Here is a 20019-nt window from a genome sequence, read left to right on the forward strand (position 1 = left end):
CAAGACAGGAGGCAACTGTGATAAATACATTTATTTTCCCAAAGTCCCTCTGCCCACCCAGCCCCATATCCAGCAGGGGAGGACATGAGATTAGGGGGTATTGGGCTCTCTGGTTTGCACACCCTTCCCCCAGGGGTGCAGGAAGGGGGTTCTCAGTAGACCACCTCATACACAGTGGCCTTCTTGTCCCCTGAGCCCGTCACGATGTACTTGTTGTTCCCCGAGATATCGCAGCTCAGCACGGAGGATGACTCCTTGGACTGCAGCAGGGAGGGGAGTGAGAGAGAGAGAAGGCGGAGATGAGGCGTGGCTGACACTGCTGGAGCTGGTGCAGGCTCCTGACCACCTGCATGACTTCAGAGGGAAAGGCAAGGCCTCTGGGGCCCCTACCAGCCTCTGAGGATGAGCCTAGAGTCAAGGTGGGGCCAGGACGGGACTTGGGGCAGAGGAGCCCAGAGTGGGAGCCAGGAGCAAATGGGCAACATGAGCTCCCCAGAGGGTCCTTTCTGCTCCTGGAAAGGGCAGGACCTCTGTTATCTGGGCTCCATGAGAGGCTACGGCAGCACTGCCCTCTCCCAGGACACTGAGAGGATGTGCACCCGGCAGACCATGCGGCCTGCACCACAGGGGGCTAAGCTCAGGGCGAGGGGCCTGCAGCAGCACTCGCTCTGCAAACTTTTCCTGTTAGGGGCACAACAAGCTTTGCGCCTGAAGTCCAAATAGACTATTTTGCTGTGTATGATGCACACTTTTTTGCCCAAATTTTTTAGGGAAAAATAAGAATGTGCATTATATGTGGGTAGTACTAATTCCATATCTATATCAATGTTTTTAACTTTTATTTATGCTTATGTATTAAAAGTATAACTCTAGAAAGCAATAAGGATATCCATATGCAAAATAATACCCTGGAAATATGATCCCCAAAATAATACCCTGGAAATAGGAGGCCCCTGGAGGAGGGGGATAGAGGGTGGGTGCCGGCAGGGTGTGGGAGGGAGCAGAAGGGGCGTTAGTGTTTCATGGGGATGAACTGTCACTGGGAAGGTGAGAAAGTTCTGGAGATGGATGGTGGGGATTGTGGCACAACAGTGTGAATATTTAATGCCACCAAACTGCTTAACGATGGTGAAGCTCGCAGACTGTCATCGTTCACCACAGTAAGGGAAACAGGCTGTGTGCCAGTGTGGCCTGTGCGCTGGCCTTTACCACCCAACTTCAGCAGCCACTGGCAGGTGAGAGGCTTGGAGGACCCCGGGCTTCACTACCAGTGCAGCCACCTTGGGGCCCGAGGCACACAGCACCCTGCCAGGGGCGGGGCTCCAGACAGCCACATACCTGGAAAATGCTGGCTCCGTAGGGCGTCCTCCAGGCATTGAGCAGGTTGTCCTTCCCCGTGCTCACGAACCACCGCCCTGGGGGAAGGAGAGTGGAGGTTGGAGGAGGGAGGGCTGAAGAAAGCCTGGGGCCGTGGGCTGCAGGCCTGGCCCCTCCCTTTAAGGCACCTCTACCCTCATTTGGACATGAGGTCCCTCAGGAAACTGAGGCCTGGTCCTTTAATTTTCCAGAGGCGAAGTCAAGGCCCCAGGGCTTCATCTGGTCTTCAGGAACGGGTGCCCCCAGGAGGGGGCTGGCCAGGTAAAATACACAGTGCCCAGTCACATTTCAATCTCAGTGAACCACAAATGGTCTCTAGTGCCGACGTGTCCCAAGTATTTCATCGTTGTTACTTTCTTAGTAATATGTATGTCCCCTGCAATATTTAAGACATGCTAAAAAAATACAACTTTTTTTTTAGTGTAAGTATATCCCACACAATATTTGGGATGTATCTGTACTAACAAATTGGGGGCTTTTTATTGTAAGTATGCCCTGTACATTTGGGACATGCTATGCTAACAAATTATTTGTTTATCTAAGATTCAGATTTGACTGTTTTTGTGGTTGCTGTGTAGCGCTGTTCCATTTCGGCAGCCCTCCCCCCAGACAGACACACCGCAGGAGGCGAATTTCAGGGACAGCACGCAGCTCTCATGGAGGTGCAGCTGGTACTTCTCCGGCTTGCGGACGTGCAAGATCTCAACGTTACTGCTCTCCATGCCGACGGCCAGCCAGTCCTGGTTGGGGCAGTGGCCCAGGGAAAAAATCTGGGGGTGAAGAGGGAAGAGGTGGGGTTAAAAACCCCTTGGGATGGTGGGAGGTACCCAGAAGGAGGGGGCTAGGAGAGGGGAGGGGAAGGGTCCAACTCTCCCACTGTGGCCCCTACACAGAGAGGCAGCTGGCCCAGGGCCCGGAAGCAGCAGGCAACTGCATGTCAAATCATTAATATTAATCAGCATTACACGGAACCCCGGGGCCTCACATCCATTATCTGCTCTGAACGCACAACAGCTCTGGGAGGGAGGGGAGGAGGGGGTGATGGGTGAAGCCGGGCGAGGACAGTCGCTGCCCTTGAGCAGATGGCGGAAAGGAAAGAGGCCAAGTCTGGCTCAAAGTCAGGCAGCAAGTCCAGCAAGTCTGTGAAGGACCAGGCCTTCTGACTCCCAGCTGGAAACTTTCCCTACGTGCCAACACCTCCTTTTGCTTTGATTGGAAATGACCTGGTAGCCTCCTCATTCTGTGCCTCACCCCACAAGAGGCACACAGGGGAGTAAGGCTCTGTTCCATCTTAAACCTCACGAAATCTTACTGACAAATGAAATGTGTATGGAGAGAACTGTAAATATACAGCAGAGAGAAGACTGGAAGGTTTCACATGTCCCCTCCTGACCATGTAGAAGTGTTCCTACATAGAGACAGGTGCCCAGGCAGGAGGGGGGACACTCACCCCAGGATCCCATACAACCCATCTGAGTTTCGGGGATGGAGGACAGACAACTATGTCCTCCTGCACCCCTGACTTTCCTGCCAAGAAAACATTCAAGCTAAAAAGAAGGTAGAACAGAAAGAGTTGGGGAACAGAAGCATCAGGGGCTTCAAGGAGGGGGGCAAACTGGATGGGTTTTGAAGGATGAGTAGGAGTTTACCAATTTGTGGAAGGAAAGGAAAGTCATGTCAGCCAGAGGAAACAAGTAGAGAGAACTAGAGGTGTCACAGCATGGTGTGTTTGAGACTTGAGAATTTAAGGAGAACTTAAATGACAATCCAGGGCGCTTTTGCCCTGCCCCCAGACCGTGGTACACAGGATCTAGGTCCAGAGAACCTCAAGCCCTGTCTCTGACTTTGCTCACTCCTGAGAAGCCCCCTGTTGCTGTCCAGCTCCCTCACAACATCCTTCAGCTTGATTTCCAGTGGGCCTTCAACAACCCTGGTGCCTAGTTCCTAAGTCAGTCCCTATCTTCCCCTTCAGATCTGCAGCTCTCCCCGCTCATGGTGAGTCCTGGAGCTCACAGCAGGGTCAAAAGAAGGCTGGGTGGAGAAACCAGCTACACAAGAAGAGACAAAGGAATGGGGGAACGGCTTGGTAAGAGCACCTGAGAAGGTGACCTGAGGGTCTTAGCAGCCCCACAGTGTGATACGAATCAGCTCCTTTGTGGTTCCCTGTGTCTTTGGAGAATAAAGGGGAAGGCCTGTGTCTGAAGGACAAGAAAGATGAACACAGATAACAGGTATCTGCCCAGCATCTGGAAGTGGGTGGCTTAGGGGGAGAAGGGAGGCCACGATGCTGGAGCTTCTACCCCCTCCCACTGGACACCGGCAGGCACCTGGGAGCTGAAGTCATGCTGCTGCAGCTGGCGGCCTTCCCGCAGATCCCAGCAGCGCACGGTGTTGTCCAGGCCCCCTGTCCAGAGCCGAGTACCATAGTCAGAAATGTCAATACAGCTGGCACCATCCGTGTGGCCCTGGAACTGCCTGGAGGGAGAAGGGCCCAGGCGTCCATCCTGGAGTCTGTGCTGCTCCAGCATCCTCCAAGGCCACTCTGCCCCCACAGCACAAAAAAGGAGGCAGGGGCTTGCCCAAGGTCCCAGGGCGCATGCCACCTACCTAACCATGGTCTGGTTCTGCAGGTCCCAGACCACGATGTTGCCATCGCTGCAGCAGGAGAAGCAGACCTTGGCATCAGGGCTGACAGCCAGGGCGTAGCAGGCGGGGGCTGAGGAGGTCAGCTCGGCCTTGATGCGGGGGGTGGGCGCTGCCAGGTCCCAAATGGACAAGGTGCTGGCCTCACCGCCCACGATAAGACTCCGACCATCTGGCAGTAGCTTGCAAGAACGAATATAATTGTCCCGGTTCTGGGAGGAGAGAGAAAAAAGGGCATGTGGTTAAACCCCTAACCTTCCCTCTAGGGAAGCTTCAGATTGGCTTGTAAGCTCCACCCATTGGGCTGTAAACTCCACCCCACTGGCCTCTAAGCTCAGCCTCATGGACTTCAAGTCCCACTGGATTCCTCTGTAAGTTCTAGCATTGGCTAATAAGCCCCACCTGGTTAACCTATATAAGTCTTGCCCCACTGACTGACAAGCCCCACTGACCTACAAGCCCCACTGACCTACAAGCCCCACTGACCTACAAGCCGGACCCTGGTTTGCCTATAAGCTCAACCCCACTGACTGATAATCCCTGCCCCTGCCTGACCTATAAATGCCAAATGTTGGTTTTTGACTTGCAAGCCCCGCCCCCATGAGCGTGCCTGCTGTGCCCCACCTCACCAGGCAGTCCAACTGGGCCACTGGTGTCTTGGCGCCAGGCTGGCCAACATCCCACACCTTCACACAGCCCTTGCCTCCCGTGTACACGTGCTGCGTGGAGCCACTGATGGTGACTGCGCAGACCACCTCGCCGTGAGCCAGTGTGTGCAGCTGCCGTGCATGCCGTGGGATGCCTGCACCCACCAGCGCATCCGATGGGAAGGGCACAGGCTGCATCTGCCCGTCCGCAGACACGTGGAAGGAGTAGGCCCTGGACAAGAGGTGGACATGACGTGGGGGGAGGGGCACCCCAGAGGGCATGCGGGGTGTTCCGCACCCTCTTCCTAGAAGGCAGCAATGTGCCTCTGCCTGTCTGGTGCCACCCCCCCTTTTGCCACACATTTAGGGAAGGGAACCACATGATTAAAGGGGATGTGAGGCAGTCAGAGTGGTACAAAAGAGGAAAAGGAATCTATGCAGTGGCCTGGTGCATGGGGAATAAGCACTTAGTACAAGTCTGTCCACAGAGATGCTTTGAGTTCCAGAAAATGCTGTCCAGCAGTGGCCATCAGCCACGTGTGGCAAGTTAAAAATTTCAGTTCCTTGGATGCACTGGCCACATTTCGAACATTCAAAAGCCACATGTAGCTGATGGCAATGAGATTGCAGAGCAGCCAGTGAAGAATGTTCCCATCACGGGTGCTTGGGGCAGGTCATTCCCTGTGGGGGGCCGTCCCAGGCATTGTGGGCTTGGAGCAGCATCCCCGTTCCTCGCCTGCTAGAGGCTGGAGGCACTCAGTCGTGATGACCAAATATATCACCAGATATCATCAACTGTCCCGAAATGGGGGGGACAAAATGTACCCCTATTGAGAACCACGAGTCTAAACTTTGCTGGTTGCCTACCTTTCTCTCCAGAGAGAAGGAAGAAAAAAGGGAGCAAGTAGGCCTAAGGTAGGCAGGAGCCCCTGGTAGCTTACAGAAGAGACTTTCTGGAAAGGCAGCAGGGGACCCCAAGCCCCACTCCACTGTGGAAGTGCCGTAGAGGAAGTGGGGAGCCCAGCCTGGTACTCACGGCTTTCCCCCGGGGATGGTGGGCAGGGAGGAAGAGATGGATGATCCTCGGAGATGTGGATGAGACTCAAATGCCATCTGCGAAAATGCCAAAGGGGGGGTCACAGGGCAGGTGACTCCAACCTGCCCGTGCCCTTTCCCGTGCTCCCCCCCACCCCCCTGCCATCTGCCTCTCTGTTTATCAGAGGACCCCCAGTGTGTTTATCTGCCCCTTCCCCACAGTGCCGCTGAGAGAGCGGAGACTTTCACACGAGGGAAGGCCAAGATCTCTGTCCAGGGAACCTAGAGTCCCCAAGTTGGAAAGATCCTGATGGGTCTTCCAGCCAATGCTTGGAACAGGAGTCTGAAACTGCAGCCCCTGCTTGTTTTTGTGAATGAAGTTGTACGGGCACACGGCCACACTTGTTCATTTATGTGTTGTCTGTGGCGGCTTCTGAGCCATATGAAGGCAGACTGGAGTAGTTGTGGCAGAGACCAAAATATTTACTCTCTGGGCCCTTACAGAAAACATTTGCTGACTCCTCTTCTATGACATCTCTTGCAAGTATGCACCCAGCATTGGGCCTGCCTCTGAAGGCATCTCGATCCACTTGGGGATTGAGATGTGTCAGCCGTCTGTCCCCGTAGTGCCTTCTGGGGCCCGTGCAGGCCCTCCACGTTAGCGCGGGGTCTCATGCCTCATTCCCTCGACTCCTCCTCCTGCAGCATCACCTCCAATTCTCTCCCCAGGCTAGTCCCTTGCAATCTACCAGGGTTGTCACTGTCCCTTAAAAATTAGGGCTAACAACAGACAGCATCTGCCAGGAGGCTGAATGGGAGCCCCATAGCCGGGGCTGTCTGTTCTTAATGCAGCATAACCAGCTGCTCTTTCTACAGGCACAGGCGCTGATTTGTATCACACTGTGGAACTACTGAGACCCTCAGACTGTCTTCCCACATGCACTCGCCAAGCCAGGACGCCCCCAGTTTTCCCAACCCCTTGTTTTTCTTTGTGTGACTGGCTTTTCCTCCCAGCCTCCAGTTCTTGGTCCCTGCTGACACCTCCTGGCGTCTACACTGAGGACTCACCATGGGGGAGCGTCCATATACCACAGAGCCGCTGACCTGGGGGGACAGGTGGAGGCTGACGTAGGAGCTGGGCACAGAGAGGTCCCCATTAAGTGCGCTGTGGGAACCCAGGCTGAAAGACGCGGTGAAGGGACTGGACAGGGTCAGGGGGCTCCTCAGGGCTGCGCGAGAAGAGACGAAGGCAGGTCTTCAGACACCCTGGACACAGACCCTGCCCCCCACGGCCTTGGGTACCAGTGCCTTGGCCTGTCATCCGGGGTCCCATGCTCCGACCCAGCACTCAGCATGCTCTATCAAATCTCTAGACAGTTACGGATGCTGTTTCCTCTGGCTGATGTGCCTTCCCCTTTCCTTCTGCAGTTTCCAAACCCCTAATCATCCCTCAAAATCTAGACCCAATGTCTAACGACGTCTCAGAAACAACCTTGAGCCTCTCCAGTCCATCCTTGGCCTCCAACTTCTATCTTGGCCCCTCCTTCTACCCCAGCTGTGAGCACACAGGACTGGGAGTTTAGGGATCTGGCACTCCTCCCACCATCTGGGAGCTCCTTGAGGGCAGGTTCCAGAGCTGATTTCTTTCTGGGACCCCAAAGCCAGCACAGGATCTGGCCGTAAGACAGAAAAGAAGAACACTGCCATCCTTATATTACTAAGGGGGAATCTGAGGCTCAGAGAGGTTGGGTCCCTTGCCCAAGGTCACACAGCTGACAATTGTCCAAGGCTGGCCTAAATCCAAGCCTGTCTGACTCTAAATCTTGTCTTTCCATTGCACTAGGCTGAAGCCCCTGAATAAGTCACTTCCCCTCTCTGAGCCTCAATTTCCCCACCTGTCAAGCCAGGACACAGAAAACCAAGGGCCAGAGTGAGATGGCATCCAACTCAGAGTCATGAAAAGGACCAAGGCAATGCTAGGGCTGGAATCCAAACCTCCTGCCTCGCCCATCCCCTGTCACTTTCTAGAACTCCCCCAGAGAGGAGACCTGCTCCAGCAGGGACCAGTGGGTACTCACCAATACTGTCTGTGGAAGGCGTTGGCTTGGCAGTGAGCTGGCGGAGGTGACTGACCGAGCTGGGCCCCGGGGTGGATGCATCCTGGGGCGGGGAGGAGTCACAGGACTTGGAGGCAGGAGTGCTAGCGGGAAGATCATTCTGGGGGGGAAAGGCAGGACTGAACACCACCAGGCACCTGGTGCCTTGCAGGCCAAGGGTCTGGTCAGAAATGGATGGGAGAAGGGAGTGGGAGGCCGGGCCTGTGGTAGGTGGCCGCACTGGCAGTGTACCTCTCTGCTTTCAGACACTTTTAGACGTGCACACACCAGGAGAACGGGACCCACAGCTGACCCCCTGGGCACAGGAACACATGACTATCTGCACACATTGGAATGCCAGGCGGGCATGTGGGTGTATACACACATATGCACGGCAAAAAGAACCAACACGCACGTGTATAGTGAGGACTGTGCGTGCATATGATAAGGTGTGCAGTGTGGATGCACTGTCACAAATGCAGGTGTAGACAGAATGGTGCACAGCAGCCCCACAGAAGGGCATGCCCTGCAGGGAATGGAGGACCCCAGAAGGAGGCAACTGATAAAGTTAGAGGCTGTCCGATCACCTGGGTACAAGGGATGGGAAACTCTGGAATGAGCTCATGACACCGGAGTATAGGCAGCATTTTCCCAGATGAAGGAACAGTGAATCTAGTATTTTCCTTCTTCCCACAGGGAGGGGGATGTCCCCCACAGCTATTCCTCCCCGTGGGGACACTGGAGAAGAGGGGAAGCCAGACCTCCACATAGGAGCACACTGTGCTGTCTCGGCTTTATACCATTGCCCACTTTGCCTTTTAAGAGACTTCACATCTTTGTCGTGACAGTTACATCTTAGCTTTCCATCACAAAATGACACATATTGTGACTGCCAGACTCACACCAGGAGAGGGAGTGGGCAGGGACGTGTGGACAGGAGGCTTCTCCAATAGAACAGAGCTGCCCCACTCCTCTGATCTGAGGTGGGATGAGGGCACATGAGAAACAAAGTGAACCCCAACCTTAATGGTTGCCATAGCAACATACTGGGAGGGTAGGCCTAGAAATTGAAGCAATCTCCCAGGTAGGTTCAGGGCAAGGGTCTGGGGAAGACTTGGGGGAGAGGGGACAAATAAAGCTGAATTAAGAATTCCCCCAGGGGCCCTGCCTGGTGTGGCTCAGTGGATTGAGTGCTGGCCTGCAGACCAGAGTTGCTGGTTCGATTCCCAGTGAGGGCACATGCCTGGGTTGCAGGCCAGGTCCCTAGTGGGGGACACATGAGAGGCAACCACACATTGATGTTCTCTTCCTTTCTCCCTTCCCTTCTCTATCTAAAAAAAAAAAAAAAAAAAAAGAGAGATTTCTCCCAGGGGAATACTCTTAAGTGGTCTCTATACCTGGTATTAAACCTGGGAAGAAGTGAGAAGAAAGCTGTTCTGATATTAATCCTGGTTCCTGGTGGGGACAGCATCTCAGGTTGGGACTGGTATGCCTTCAATGCCTCTCAAAGGCAGGACTGCAGTCTGACTTGGGAGTGGCCCATTCTGAGTTTCAATGCTTATTTTCAGGGGACTTATTTATTGAGAGATAAATAAGATAGGAGATACTTGACTTCCCCACAAGATGGTGAGTTGCCTCTTAATATGTATTTACAAAGTTTACTTACAAAATTTCCTTTTAATGTTTATTTAGGTGCAACAGATGGAGTCTATTTAGGAAAAATTACCTGAATAGGATTTTAAGAAGGTGGCCAAATAATCTGGAAGGGCACGCTGGGCCACATCAGCCTGGCCAGTTTCTCATTGCCCATATCTAGTGGCATAGTATCTGTTTCCAGGCCCCCAGGGTGAACAAAGTGAGTCTCAAGACCTCCCCTATTCCTTACCAGGATGAGCTCCTTGGATCTGGGAAGCGGTGAGCTGAGGCTGGAGGCCAAGGAGGCTGGACTTTCCACAAGGTCCCGACGGGCAGGGACGCAGATGGGGGCCTTTCCACACGGGGTGGCAGTTGGGCTGGGGGGCTCTGAGGGTTGGTCCTGGGTTTGAGGAGGTGATGTTGAGTGGGGTAAGTGGATGACAATAGCAGCCCCTCTCTGTAGTCCTCCAGCACCCCACCCCAACCTCTAGATAGGACATCTGCAACCCACCTTGGGAGGATTATGAAACCTCCTGTGCCTCAGTTTACTCATCTGTGAAATGGGTTTAATGAGGGGACCTGCTCTATAAGAACAAGCAGCAATGACTTATAAAGGCTTGGTTTTGTTTCTTCCCATTGGAAAGATGGGGAAGAATAAGCCAGGGAAAGAGGGGCCACTCCCCCAAAGTCACACAGTGAGCCAGGGCTTGAAGCCACTGCTGCGACTCATCTCCAGTGTCCTGGCCCTCCGTTTCGCCACCATGCTGTGGAGGGATGTTGGCCTGAAGTGTCTGGTGACCCCCGCTTCCCCTGGCCCAGCCATCCCAGAGAGAGGGGTCCAGTAACCCCACTCCCTCTGGGCCCGCCACACCCCAAAAAACCCACCACTTGCTCCATGTCCAGTTCTCTGCCTCTGCCTCTGAGTCCTGGACGTCAGAAGTGGTGGAGGCTGGACCTCAACTCACCTCATCTACCACCAGGTTGTAATCACTCTTGTCCTCGTCGCTCTCCTGGGGGAACATGGAGGACAGAGCTTGCCCTGGCCAGGCCCCTGCCTCCACACTCCCTTACATCTATCTACTCAGGAAGGGGAGTGTGCACCAGCAGGTCCTGGGTTGGACGGGAATTCCGAGGCTACAGCAGCCCATTTGCTTGGTTTGGAAGGGAAGGTGCATTTGCTCAGTGCAAGGAAGGGCTTGGGGGTGGGAGGTACGGAGTAGAGGGGTGAAGAGGGTGGGTCACTCCTGGAAAAGGATGAAGGAGATTGTGCTGAGTGCCCACAACTTGCTGTGTGGCCCTGAGTGCCTCCTAGCCCTCCCTGAACCTCAGTTTCCTCCTCTGTGCAGTGGGGGAGGGGGTGGGAGTCATCCATACCTCCTTTTCACCCAAACATGTGCCCACCCACTCCCATCCCCATGGCCCCAGTGCAGATCTTATCCCCTCCTTGGTTTCCTGGCCTGCAGCCTTGCCCCTTCCAGGTAGACCTCCAAGCTCCAGAGAGATGTTCCTAAGACCTATTCCCACATTTGCTCTACACCCTTCTATGGCTTGCCATTGCCCCCCGGGAGAAATACATTCTGGGCTGCCTCCTTGTTTGGCTGGAAACCAAGAGAAGACCAAAGGCTGCAGCCTGGAGGCCACATCCACCCAGTGGGTGGGTTTTCTTTGACTCCCTTATCCCTAGTTTTCTTCTTTTCTTCTTTAAAACAAAACTAGTTGGTGGTATTTATAAAACAAGCTATCATATTTAATTTAAAAAAAGATTAAAGGCTTCTCTGAGAAACAGCAAGACTGGGCTCACTAGACAGCTAGCACCAGGTCGCAGCTGCCCATCTAGATGGGACAAGTGCCCTCCAGCTGGCCAGGGTCCCAAGCCTCACTTTCAGCATGACCCCTGGGGCACTAGAGTTTGAAAGTACAGAAGCAGCAATCCCTCTGACAATGAGAGAGGAGGTCCCAGCTTTCCAGGGAGGGGTCAGGGACAGCTTCCCGCAGGAGAGAGCAATTTTTTGTGTGTGCCTTGATGGAGAAACTGGTTTCTGGGAGACAGGGGGAAAGAGGTTCTAGGGTAAGGGAACAGCTGGAGCAAAAGCCAGGAGGTGGGAAAATAGTGTGGGCCAGACGTAAGTGTCTAAAGAATTAAGCCTGGCTCCATAGGGTCTCTTCTGATTGGCCAGTGCTCCATGAGCAATGGGGAGTTATGGAAGCCTCTGGAGTGAGAGAGTCATGGACACAACTGGCTCCAAGCCACATGTGCCCACCCCAGTCCCTGTCTTGCCCCTACTCACGTAAGGTCCTGACAGATCCTTTTCCTCAGCTTGCTGCTGCTTCCCATTGCCACCTGGGCCACCCGGTTGCTCCTCTTCCACCACACTTTCAGGGGGCGAGGGGGATGCACTCTGCGGAGAGATAGGAGCCAGGCAGGAAGAAGGATCAGGACCTGGGCCCCAGACTGCATCCTGGCCCAGCCAAGCCTGAGTATCCCTGCTGCTGTCATTAGGATCTGTGAATCAAGCAACATGCCTGGAAAATGGGACCTTCTGAATGTCCCCAGACATTGTCCAGTGTCCCTTAGGGGACACTAGTGCAAGTTGAGATGAGCTGTAAGTACAAAATGCACTTGGATCTGAGAGTCCTAGTTCAATAAAAGTAAGGTGAAATATCTTATTTATAACTTTTATGTTGCTATCATGTTGAAACATTTTGGATAAATTGCATTAAGTAAAATATATTATTGGAATTAATGTCACCTTTTTAACTTTTTTCATGTAGCTACTAGGAAATTTACAATTGCGTAGGAGATTGTGGAGCTATGGGTACAAGGCTAAACATGATGAAGTTGCAAAGAACCACACACAAACACACACACAGTGAATGCACATAAAACTGTGAAATTTGAAAAAGCACAGTGGGTTGTACTGATGTAAATTTCCCAGATTTGATGCTGTGTTTTAGTTTTGTAAGTTTTTGTCGTTGGGGGAAGTCAGGTGAGGAGTACCCTGGGCCTCCCTGCACATTTTTCTGGGACCTCCTGTACATCTAATTACTTCAAAATTGTCTTTTAAGAAATTACATATAGGGCTCACATGGTATTTCTATTTGGTAGTACTCTTGTAAATATTATTATTAATTGGATAATGGATAAATTAATAAATAGAAGGATGGAAGAATGCTACCAGAGACATGTATTCATTTATTCAATTGCAAAAATAGCTCAAGATTTAAAACTTAAATAAATAAAACTTAGCCTATGGGCATCTCCTGGCCAAAACAGCTTGAAAGTTGGATGCAGCCCCTATTCAGGGGCTAAGAACAAACTCAAAACAAACGGCTTTAGCCACACAGGAATACAAAGCAGATGTTAGGTAAGAGGGCAAATCCCTGGATGTCCCTCAACTTACCCTGCTTGGGGCTCTCTCCACTGCTGGGTTGGGGGCGAAGGAGTGAGAGAAAAGGAAAAAGAATGAAGGTTTCATGGTCCATGGTGCCAGACGTGGCACATCCCTCTACAGTTTATAAAGCCCTCTTCCCAGCTTGGAATCTCCCTTTTCCTTCCAACACCCTAGCAAGGAGTGGATTATCCCTTCCCCATACCAAACAGATAAATGCTCAGAGAGGGTCAGTAATTTGCCCAAGGACACACAGCTAGTTGGAAGTAAAGGGGCCCTGCAGCCCCCTTTCCATTCCCTCACACTTGTGTGAGTTTGGTGCTCTGAGCAGGGCGGCCTGCCAGTCCTCCACCACCACACCACACCCCTGAGCCAATGCCACCCTGCACTGCCCACTTACCTCTAGACCCCTCGGCCTCCACACCTGCCCGGTCCTCCTTGGCAGCCGCGGCCAGCTGAGCCTGGGCGGCCAGTGCTCCGGACAGGGCCAGCAGCCCCGTGGCACTGCCACCCACCAGCCCAGACGGGCGAGGGGTGAGGGGCACAGGGGGGGCGTGGTGGGACAGCGGCTGGAGTTGCTGCTGCTAGAGAGGAGCAGGGGTGGGCCAGGGGCAGGTGGGGGGGTCGGGTGCCCAGTAGTACCCCTGGCCCAAGAGGCCACTGAGAGTGGGGACAGGGTCCACCCAGGCCGGCTGCCCACACAGCACCCCCAGCTTTGGCACCTACTGCTGCGGGGATCTAGGAGTGGGGTCTCCCCAGGGCAGGGCAGGGGCCAAGAGACTCACCCCAATGAGGCTGTTCAGCTCCCCCACAGTCACCTGCTTGGCACGCTCCATGGCCTGTAGCACCTGCTGTTGATGCTAGGAGGTGGGGGATATGGAAAAGGGGGTGCTCAAGAGACCCCCTTCACTGCTGGGAGCCCCCATCTGCCCAGGCAATGCCCTGTGGGGCCCGCACTCCTCTCCTACCCTCATCCCTGCTCCGGCACTTGGTATTTCACTTCTACCCATCTCTCCCTTTCCTTTCAAAATTAGGAAACAGAAAAAGAAACAAAGCAGATAAGTGCAGTTAAGCCCTGGCTGGTGGGGCTCAGTGGATTGAGTGCTGGCCTGAGAACCGAAGGGTCACCGGTGTCGTTCCCGGTCAGGGCACACGCCTGGGTTGCAGGCCAGGTCCGCAGTAGGAGGCACTCAAGGGGCAACCACACACTGATGTTTCTCCCCTTCTCTCTCTCCCTCCCTTCCCCTCTCTCCAAAAATGAATAAGTAAAATCTTTTTTTTTTAAGTGCAGTTAAAACTAATAATTATAAATTGGGGCTTATAAATTGGGATCTCCCCTCGGCACTGCTGACACCAGGGCTGGACCATACTCTGTGGGCCTGTCCTGGGCACTATGGGGTGTTAAGCAGCATCCTTGGCCCCACCCACTGCATGCCAGGACCACCTCTGGAGTGAGAACCACAGATCTCCCCAGATATTGCCCAGTGTTCCCTGGGGACAGGGTCACCCTCAGTAAAGAACCACTGTATAAATCAGCACCCATACGCCAACCACCCAGGTCAGAAAATACACATTGGCAGTGCCTGGGAGGCCCCGTCCCCAGCTGCCTGCTGCAATGCCCTGCTTCCCTCCCCGCCTCCCTTCCGCACAAGGCTCTCTCGTTTTTCTGTGTGGTGTTCCCACCTACGGCTGCCTTCCCAAACCTGCCTGAATTTGTCCATGTGGAACTATTTTGTCTCAATTCTATGTTCTCTTTTGTGTCTGGCTTTCTTCACTCAACATTACGTTGTGAGCCTCATCCACAATGTGGCTGTGCTATACTCAGCGTTCGGTGCTGGAGAACTTTCTGTGATGTGATGATTAAAATCTCTCTATCTGCTGCTGGATACAGAAACCACCAGACACGTGTGGCTACAGAGCACTTGAAACGTGGCCGGTGCAACTCCCACAACTCCTGCCACTGTACATCTGGCTCCCCTAGGGACCTCCTGTGAGTAGAACCACACAGTGTCTGTCCTTCGATGTCTGCCTTATTTCATGGAGCATAATGTAAGTGCTCACTTTTATGCTGGCTGCTGAGTAAGCACCCAGCATTGTCCTCATCACCTTCTATGTATCAGCTGTTCTGCACTTAACAACAGAGGCACAGAGAGCACAAGCAGCTTGCCCAAGGCCACAGCACACAGCCAGGACTCAGACCCAGGCAGCCTGGCACAGGGCTTGAGCCCCACTCCTCACCCTCAGCCACCGCCCATCTCGGAAGCCCGTGCCCCAGCCAGTGCCCAGGCCCTTCAGCCACTCAGCAGAACCAGTGCCTGCGGCATACAACCCTTCCCACCCCGTTCAGCATTCTTGCGGCTCCCCTCCCACCTGCACCAGGCCCACTCACCTCCTGGGTGAGGAATGGGATAATCTGAGCGCAGATGCCGCTGAGGCGCTTCACAATCTCGGCCTGGCAGGAAGAATGGGGAGGGACCTTGGGTGGGGAGCCTCTGCTGGAGTTCCAGGTCGGAGCCCTGGCTGGGCCCATGTCCTTCTCTGGGTCTCATCTGCAACCTGGGGCTGCAGCCAGTGTAGCACACGCGGGGGGAGGGTGTTGCGATGTGATACAACAAATACATACTTGGTCTTTGTTCCCAGTTCCTGGCGTAGACTCCTGAAACCCTTGGGGTTTCTGGGTGAAGGGGGTATCTTTGATTACTTATAATAAGCCCCTTTCAACCACACTTGAGTTTATTCAAGGACTGCAGCTTTCAGCCCCATCCCCTGACCTCCGAGGAGGAAGAGGGACTGGACCAAGTTAGTCACAGATGGCCAGTGATCTAATCAATCACATCTATGTACTGAAGCCTCTGGGTGGTAGAGACAGAGTAGGTGCTTCCTGGTATCTGCGACCACCACGCCGTCAACCACGACGTCTCCGGCACAGAAGTGCCCCAGAGTTTGCTGTGGAGCTGGCCAAGCTGGGCACTCGGTAGTATGGCGAGGAAAGGTGAGGGCCATGGCCCTCATTGAAGGGGTGGGTGATGACAGTCCTTTTCGAGGTGCTTGCTTGCCTTCTGATGTTGGCTCTCACCTGGTCTCAATACACACCTCAGAGGGTGCTGATCCACTGCCCCAGGCATCAGGGACCCCCAACACCAGCACAGCACAGCGAAGCAATGGTGGCCACCAACAGCATCATCATAGAGGAGGTCCCAGGAGCCAAGGCCCCCAGCCCAAAATACAGAGGCTGCACAACCAGAGCCTGGCATAGGGCTCACGGCAAAGCTGCCACCCCTGGACTCCCCCTGCCCAGGAATCCCTAGAACTGAGGCTGAAATTCCTCAATGATTAAAGCAGGTGGCCAGGGCCTGGCCCCATGACACCACTGGCTCCCTGAAAATGACCTGATTTGCTGGCTGGCAGCAGTAGGCACAACTCACTTACCAAGGGCAGCTACTGGGAGATGGCACCCAGACCCTAACAGTCTTCACCCCCCTTCCTACTGTGTTCCCTACTGCCACATGTCCACATGGGCTGGTCCCCCTAACCCCCTATGCCCACCAGGGTCAGAACCAGGCCCCTTGCCTGGTTGGAAATAGGCAGCCTCTCCTGCTGCTCCTGCTTCTGTGGTACGACCAGACCCAGTACTGGCCCTCCTTCCCTCTGACCGCCACTCTGGGTCTGGCCAGCTTTACCCTGCTGCTCAATGTCCTGGCCTCTGCCATGTTCCACCCGTAGTGCTTCTGAAGGCTCTTGGCAGTGTGGCTAGCCACTCCAGACCTCACTCCCCATGACACCATGGGAGCTGCTGCCTGCCCAGGCTCTCTTCCCTGGCCTGCCTCTTCTCACTATCCCAGAGCCAACCCTGCGTGGAAGAGCACTCCAGGGCCAGGCAGGGGCCCCTCCCTCTGACCTCCATGGCTCTGAGCCACCTTTGAGGGTGGCTGGCCCTCAGCCCCCCCGACAGTCAGCTCCTCCTCGAAGGTCAGGCAGCTGCTGTCACTCTTGGCCCTGGGCACAGCTTAGTGTGCCTGAGGACCCAGCCACCTCTATCTAGTTCCTAGCAGCTCCTTGGGCTGATTTAGGGGCCCAAGGACTGTGGGGGGCTGGGAGGGGTAGAGGGGGTTCTCTGTAACATGTGCAGATTAAATAACTGTGAGATTGAAAAAACCCTAAAAGACGGGGTACAGAGAGCTTCTGGGTGGGTGAGCATGCAGAGGTGCTGGGAGGGTGGAGCCGTGGAGAGGCCGTGGAAGCTCTGAGCCCTTGCCCAGAGCTCGCCCTGCACATCTTTCCTTGTAGCTCTTCCTGAACTACCCCCTTTATAATAAACAGGTAATAGTAAGAGATTTCTTGAGTTCTGTGAGCAATTTTACCAATTATTGGACCCATGGAGGAAGTGGTGGAAACCCCTCAATTTATAGCTAATTGGTCAGAAGTACTGGTGGTCCAGACTTGCAGTTGGCATCTAAAGAGAGGGCTGCCCTGCAGGGCTGAGCCCCAAACCTGTGGGGTCTGCAGACTCTGGGCAGGGAGTGTCAAAGTGGAGCTGGACTGCAGGACACGCCGGTGGTGTCAGAGTTGGAGAATTGGCTGGTGTGCAGAAAACCCACACTTAGTGTCGGAAGTATAGAGTGAAAAGAGAGTGGTTTTACTTGTAGGTTTCATCTGGACAGGGTTTGGGCTGGGGGTACCCTATTAAAGCTGAACAGAGGGGCGGCTGTGTGGGTGGGGAAGGGGGTGGCGGTGGCATGTCCAGGTCTGTACTCGGTCAGCCTGTGCTTTGCCCTTGCCTGGGTTTCAGGGGTGCTGTGTACTGTATGTGTCAGGGGTACGGGTGTTCCCACCAGGAGGGCAGAACCAGCCTCCCAAAACCTGAGCCCTACCCCATGCCCGCCACCCCACACGGAGGTCTGTTTCATACACCCATGGGACTGCATCATGCTCCAGAAAGACACCTTCCCTCCTGCCCAGACCAGAACCCACACACACTTCTGGAAAAGCATGCCAGGACGGCCTCCCACCTGCCCTACACTCCCAGCCCGCCCACCCAGAAGACCTCACACTAGGCTCCACCCATTGACTCTGATACTCTGTTGGAGAGAATCTAAGATTCCATCAACCTCAGAATCTCCATCCTATCAGAGGCCATCAAAGAACCTTGAGGTCAGTCTCAGGACCTCAGAGTCAAGCTTGAACAACTGTTAGTTTCAGAACTCTCGGTTCTAACTCAGAACCTTGAAATCACTTTCAGAAGAGTAAGAGAGTCTCAGACCTTCAGAGCCCTGGAGTCGGCCTCAGACCCCTCACAACACTGACAGAGGCTTGGGGTCACCTCAGACCCTGAGGGTCCACATGTCAGCTTTGCCAGGGTGAAAGGGACCTCCAGCACAGTCCATCTGGCCCACCCCAGGACGGAAGTCACCTCCACAGCCTCCCTGACCCGGCTGCTGGCCTCTGCTCTGAACCTTCCTTGACACGGACACTTGGCCCTGGCTCACTGCCCCCTCTCTGCTGGACAATCACTTTAGCTGTAGGACAAAGTCTCCAGAATTTCAGAATCATTTTTCTATCCCAAGACTAAAATCTGGCTCCCTGGTCGCAGAGATTTCAGGGAAAGACCCCTGTTCCCTGGACCTGCCTAGCCCCAGACTGCCCTGGTGCTGGGTCCCTCTCACAGCCTCCCGACCCCTCCCTCCCTACCAAACACCCAACACAGTTACCTGCTTATGCATTTCAACGTTGAGCCCATAAGACATCTCGTAGTACTGCAAAGGAAAAGCCAGTTGGAACATCCACTGTGCAGCTGGATGTTCAGCCCTGGGCTGGGCGGCTCTGGGTCTTCCAGGAGTCCCCAGGCTGGGGTGATCACAGAAGGACACAGATCACCTCAGCCCCATGGAACCCCCTAGAGGGAAGCAGGGCCCCTCCACTCTCCAGGGAGGTGAGGCAGGTGGTGTCCAGGGAGCCCGACCCCTCAGAGACACCCATAAGGACAGGGGCCATCCTTGTTCTTAAGAGCTGGGAGGATCTGGGAGAAAGCCTGGAATCCCAAGCAGCCCACTCAATGGAGAGGGAGAATGAGGCCCTAGAAGGAGCAAGGATGTACCCCAGAGAGGCACACTCAGTCCGGATTCACACCCAGAGCCTCGCTTCCCACTCCTCCCACGCTCGCATGCCAACCCCCTCACCATGACATAATGTCGCTGCATTTCGGTCTTCTCACTGGCCAACTTCTCACATTCCAGCTTGAGACTGGGAAGGAGACAGGGCATGGGGACCCCACTCTCTGCCTCCCCCAAGGGAGACCCGCGGACACCCATCTGGGTCAGTTTCCAAAGTGATGGGTTTGACTCAGCCCCCCCCCCCCCGCCCGTCCCAGTCCCTCCCCCCTCAAAATGCCCCAGCACCAAGTGTCCCCATCCGCCTCGCCTGGCTTCCACCTGGAAGCCCTCCGCTCAACCCCGGGGGTCCTCCCTTCTCCCCGCACCCAAGATGCCCTCGTCTGGCCTGGCCCCGCCCCTCGCCCCGGGGCCCCGTCCCTCTCCGCAGGCTCCCAGGTGAGCTCGCAGGTGAACTCCGGGTCCCCCGGGCGGGGCGCCCCGCCCCCCTCACCTGTGGTACTGAGCCTGCAGGAACTGGAATTCCTCTTTGATGCGGTCGCATATCTCCAAGATCGAGAACTTGAAGGGCTGGCCCGACTGAAGTGGGGCCTGGGGGGGACGTCAGGGTCTGAGTTCCCGGGCGCCCGGGCCCCCCACCCCCGCAGCCCAGGACCCTACTCACCGGGTGCCTTCCCTGGGGGTACATCCTGCCGATCCGGGAAGCCCACTTCGCGCCGGAACGTGACAATGTGCGGGTTGTGGGGGAGAGAGGCTGGGGGTGGGGGGCAGCCCGGAGAAAGAAGCCAGGAGCCGAGGCGGCGCAGGGCGGGGGACCCCGGAGTCCCCCGCGTCCCCCGAGCTAGCGCGAAAGGTCGCGGGGACTAAGAGGGGAGCCGAGGCCCACTCCCCTGGGCAGGGGCGCGGGGCGGCGGTCGCAGAAGGTCGGCGAGCCGCGGCCGGGTGTCTGAGGCGCGGGCGGCGGGCCCGGCTCCGAGCCGCCTCCCTCCAGCGGGGCTCGGCCGGGAGCCGCGGGCAGAGCCGCCTTAAGGTGGCGCCGCCGCCCCCGGGGCCCGCCCACACAGCCCACTAGCCGCCCACCCAGCGCCCT

At 55.1% G+C, this 20019-nt stretch overlaps 1 protein-coding gene and 1 pseudogene across 8 annotated transcripts; one reads left to right on the plus strand and one right to left on the minus strand.

The window, feature by feature from the left end:
• Nucleotides 1–16: 16 nt before the first annotated feature.
• On the minus strand, nt 17–19935 carry TLE2 (TLE family member 2, transcriptional corepressor). 8 transcript variants are annotated; one of them, XM_037165338.2, is made up of 21 exons: nt 19594–19935; nt 19423–19520; nt 18999–19062; nt 18531–18575; nt 15212–15274; nt 13608–13682; nt 13223–13403; nt 12835–12857; nt 11722–11832; nt 10399–10443; nt 9945–9986; nt 9684–9833; nt 7781–7919; nt 6771–6931; nt 5704–5780; nt 4650–4899; nt 3985–4232; nt 3705–3852; nt 1997–2147; nt 1339–1415; nt 17–260 (listed from the first exon to the last, which is right to left on the minus strand). In XM_037165338.2, the coding sequence occupies exons 1-21, from the start codon at nt 19615–19617 to the stop codon at nt 153–155; spliced, it is 2280 nt and encodes a 759-aa protein (XP_037021233.2). In that variant the 5' UTR covers nt 19618–19935; the 3' UTR covers nt 17–152. The 8 variants fall into 8 exon arrangements, with proteins under 8 accessions (XP_037021233.2, XP_037021234.2, XP_037021235.2 ...); XM_037165339.2 differs by having other exon boundaries at nt 12835–12854; nt 13223–13406; XM_037165340.2 differs by having other exon boundaries at nt 6807–6931; nt 13223–13406.
• LOC119063803 (transmembrane and ubiquitin-like domain-containing protein 1) lies at nt 15757–16545 on the plus strand (annotated as a pseudogene).
• Nucleotides 19936–20019: the final 84 nt, after the last annotated feature.

This window comes from Artibeus jamaicensis, unplaced genomic scaffold, assembly GCF_021234435.1.
Source record: "Artibeus jamaicensis isolate MK-2021 breed Jamaican fruit bat unplaced genomic scaffold, CSHL_Jam_final scaffold_537, whole genome shotgun sequence".
In the NCBI taxonomy this organism is placed as follows: domain Eukaryota; kingdom Metazoa; phylum Chordata; class Mammalia; order Chiroptera; family Phyllostomidae; genus Artibeus; species Artibeus jamaicensis.

Coding starts and splice junctions, on each gene's coding strand:
- TLE2 (XM_037165337.2), bottom strand. CDS start 19,617: ATGTACCCCCAGGGAAGGCACCCG. Junction 18,576..18,998: donor TGCAGCGACATTATGTCATG/GTGAGGGGGTTG, acceptor TTTCCTTTGCAG/TACTACGAGATGTCTTATGG. Junction 11,833..12,834: donor TGGAGAGAGCCCCAAGCAGG/GTAAGTTGAGGG, acceptor ATCTCTCCGCAG/AGTGCATCCCCCTCGCCCCC.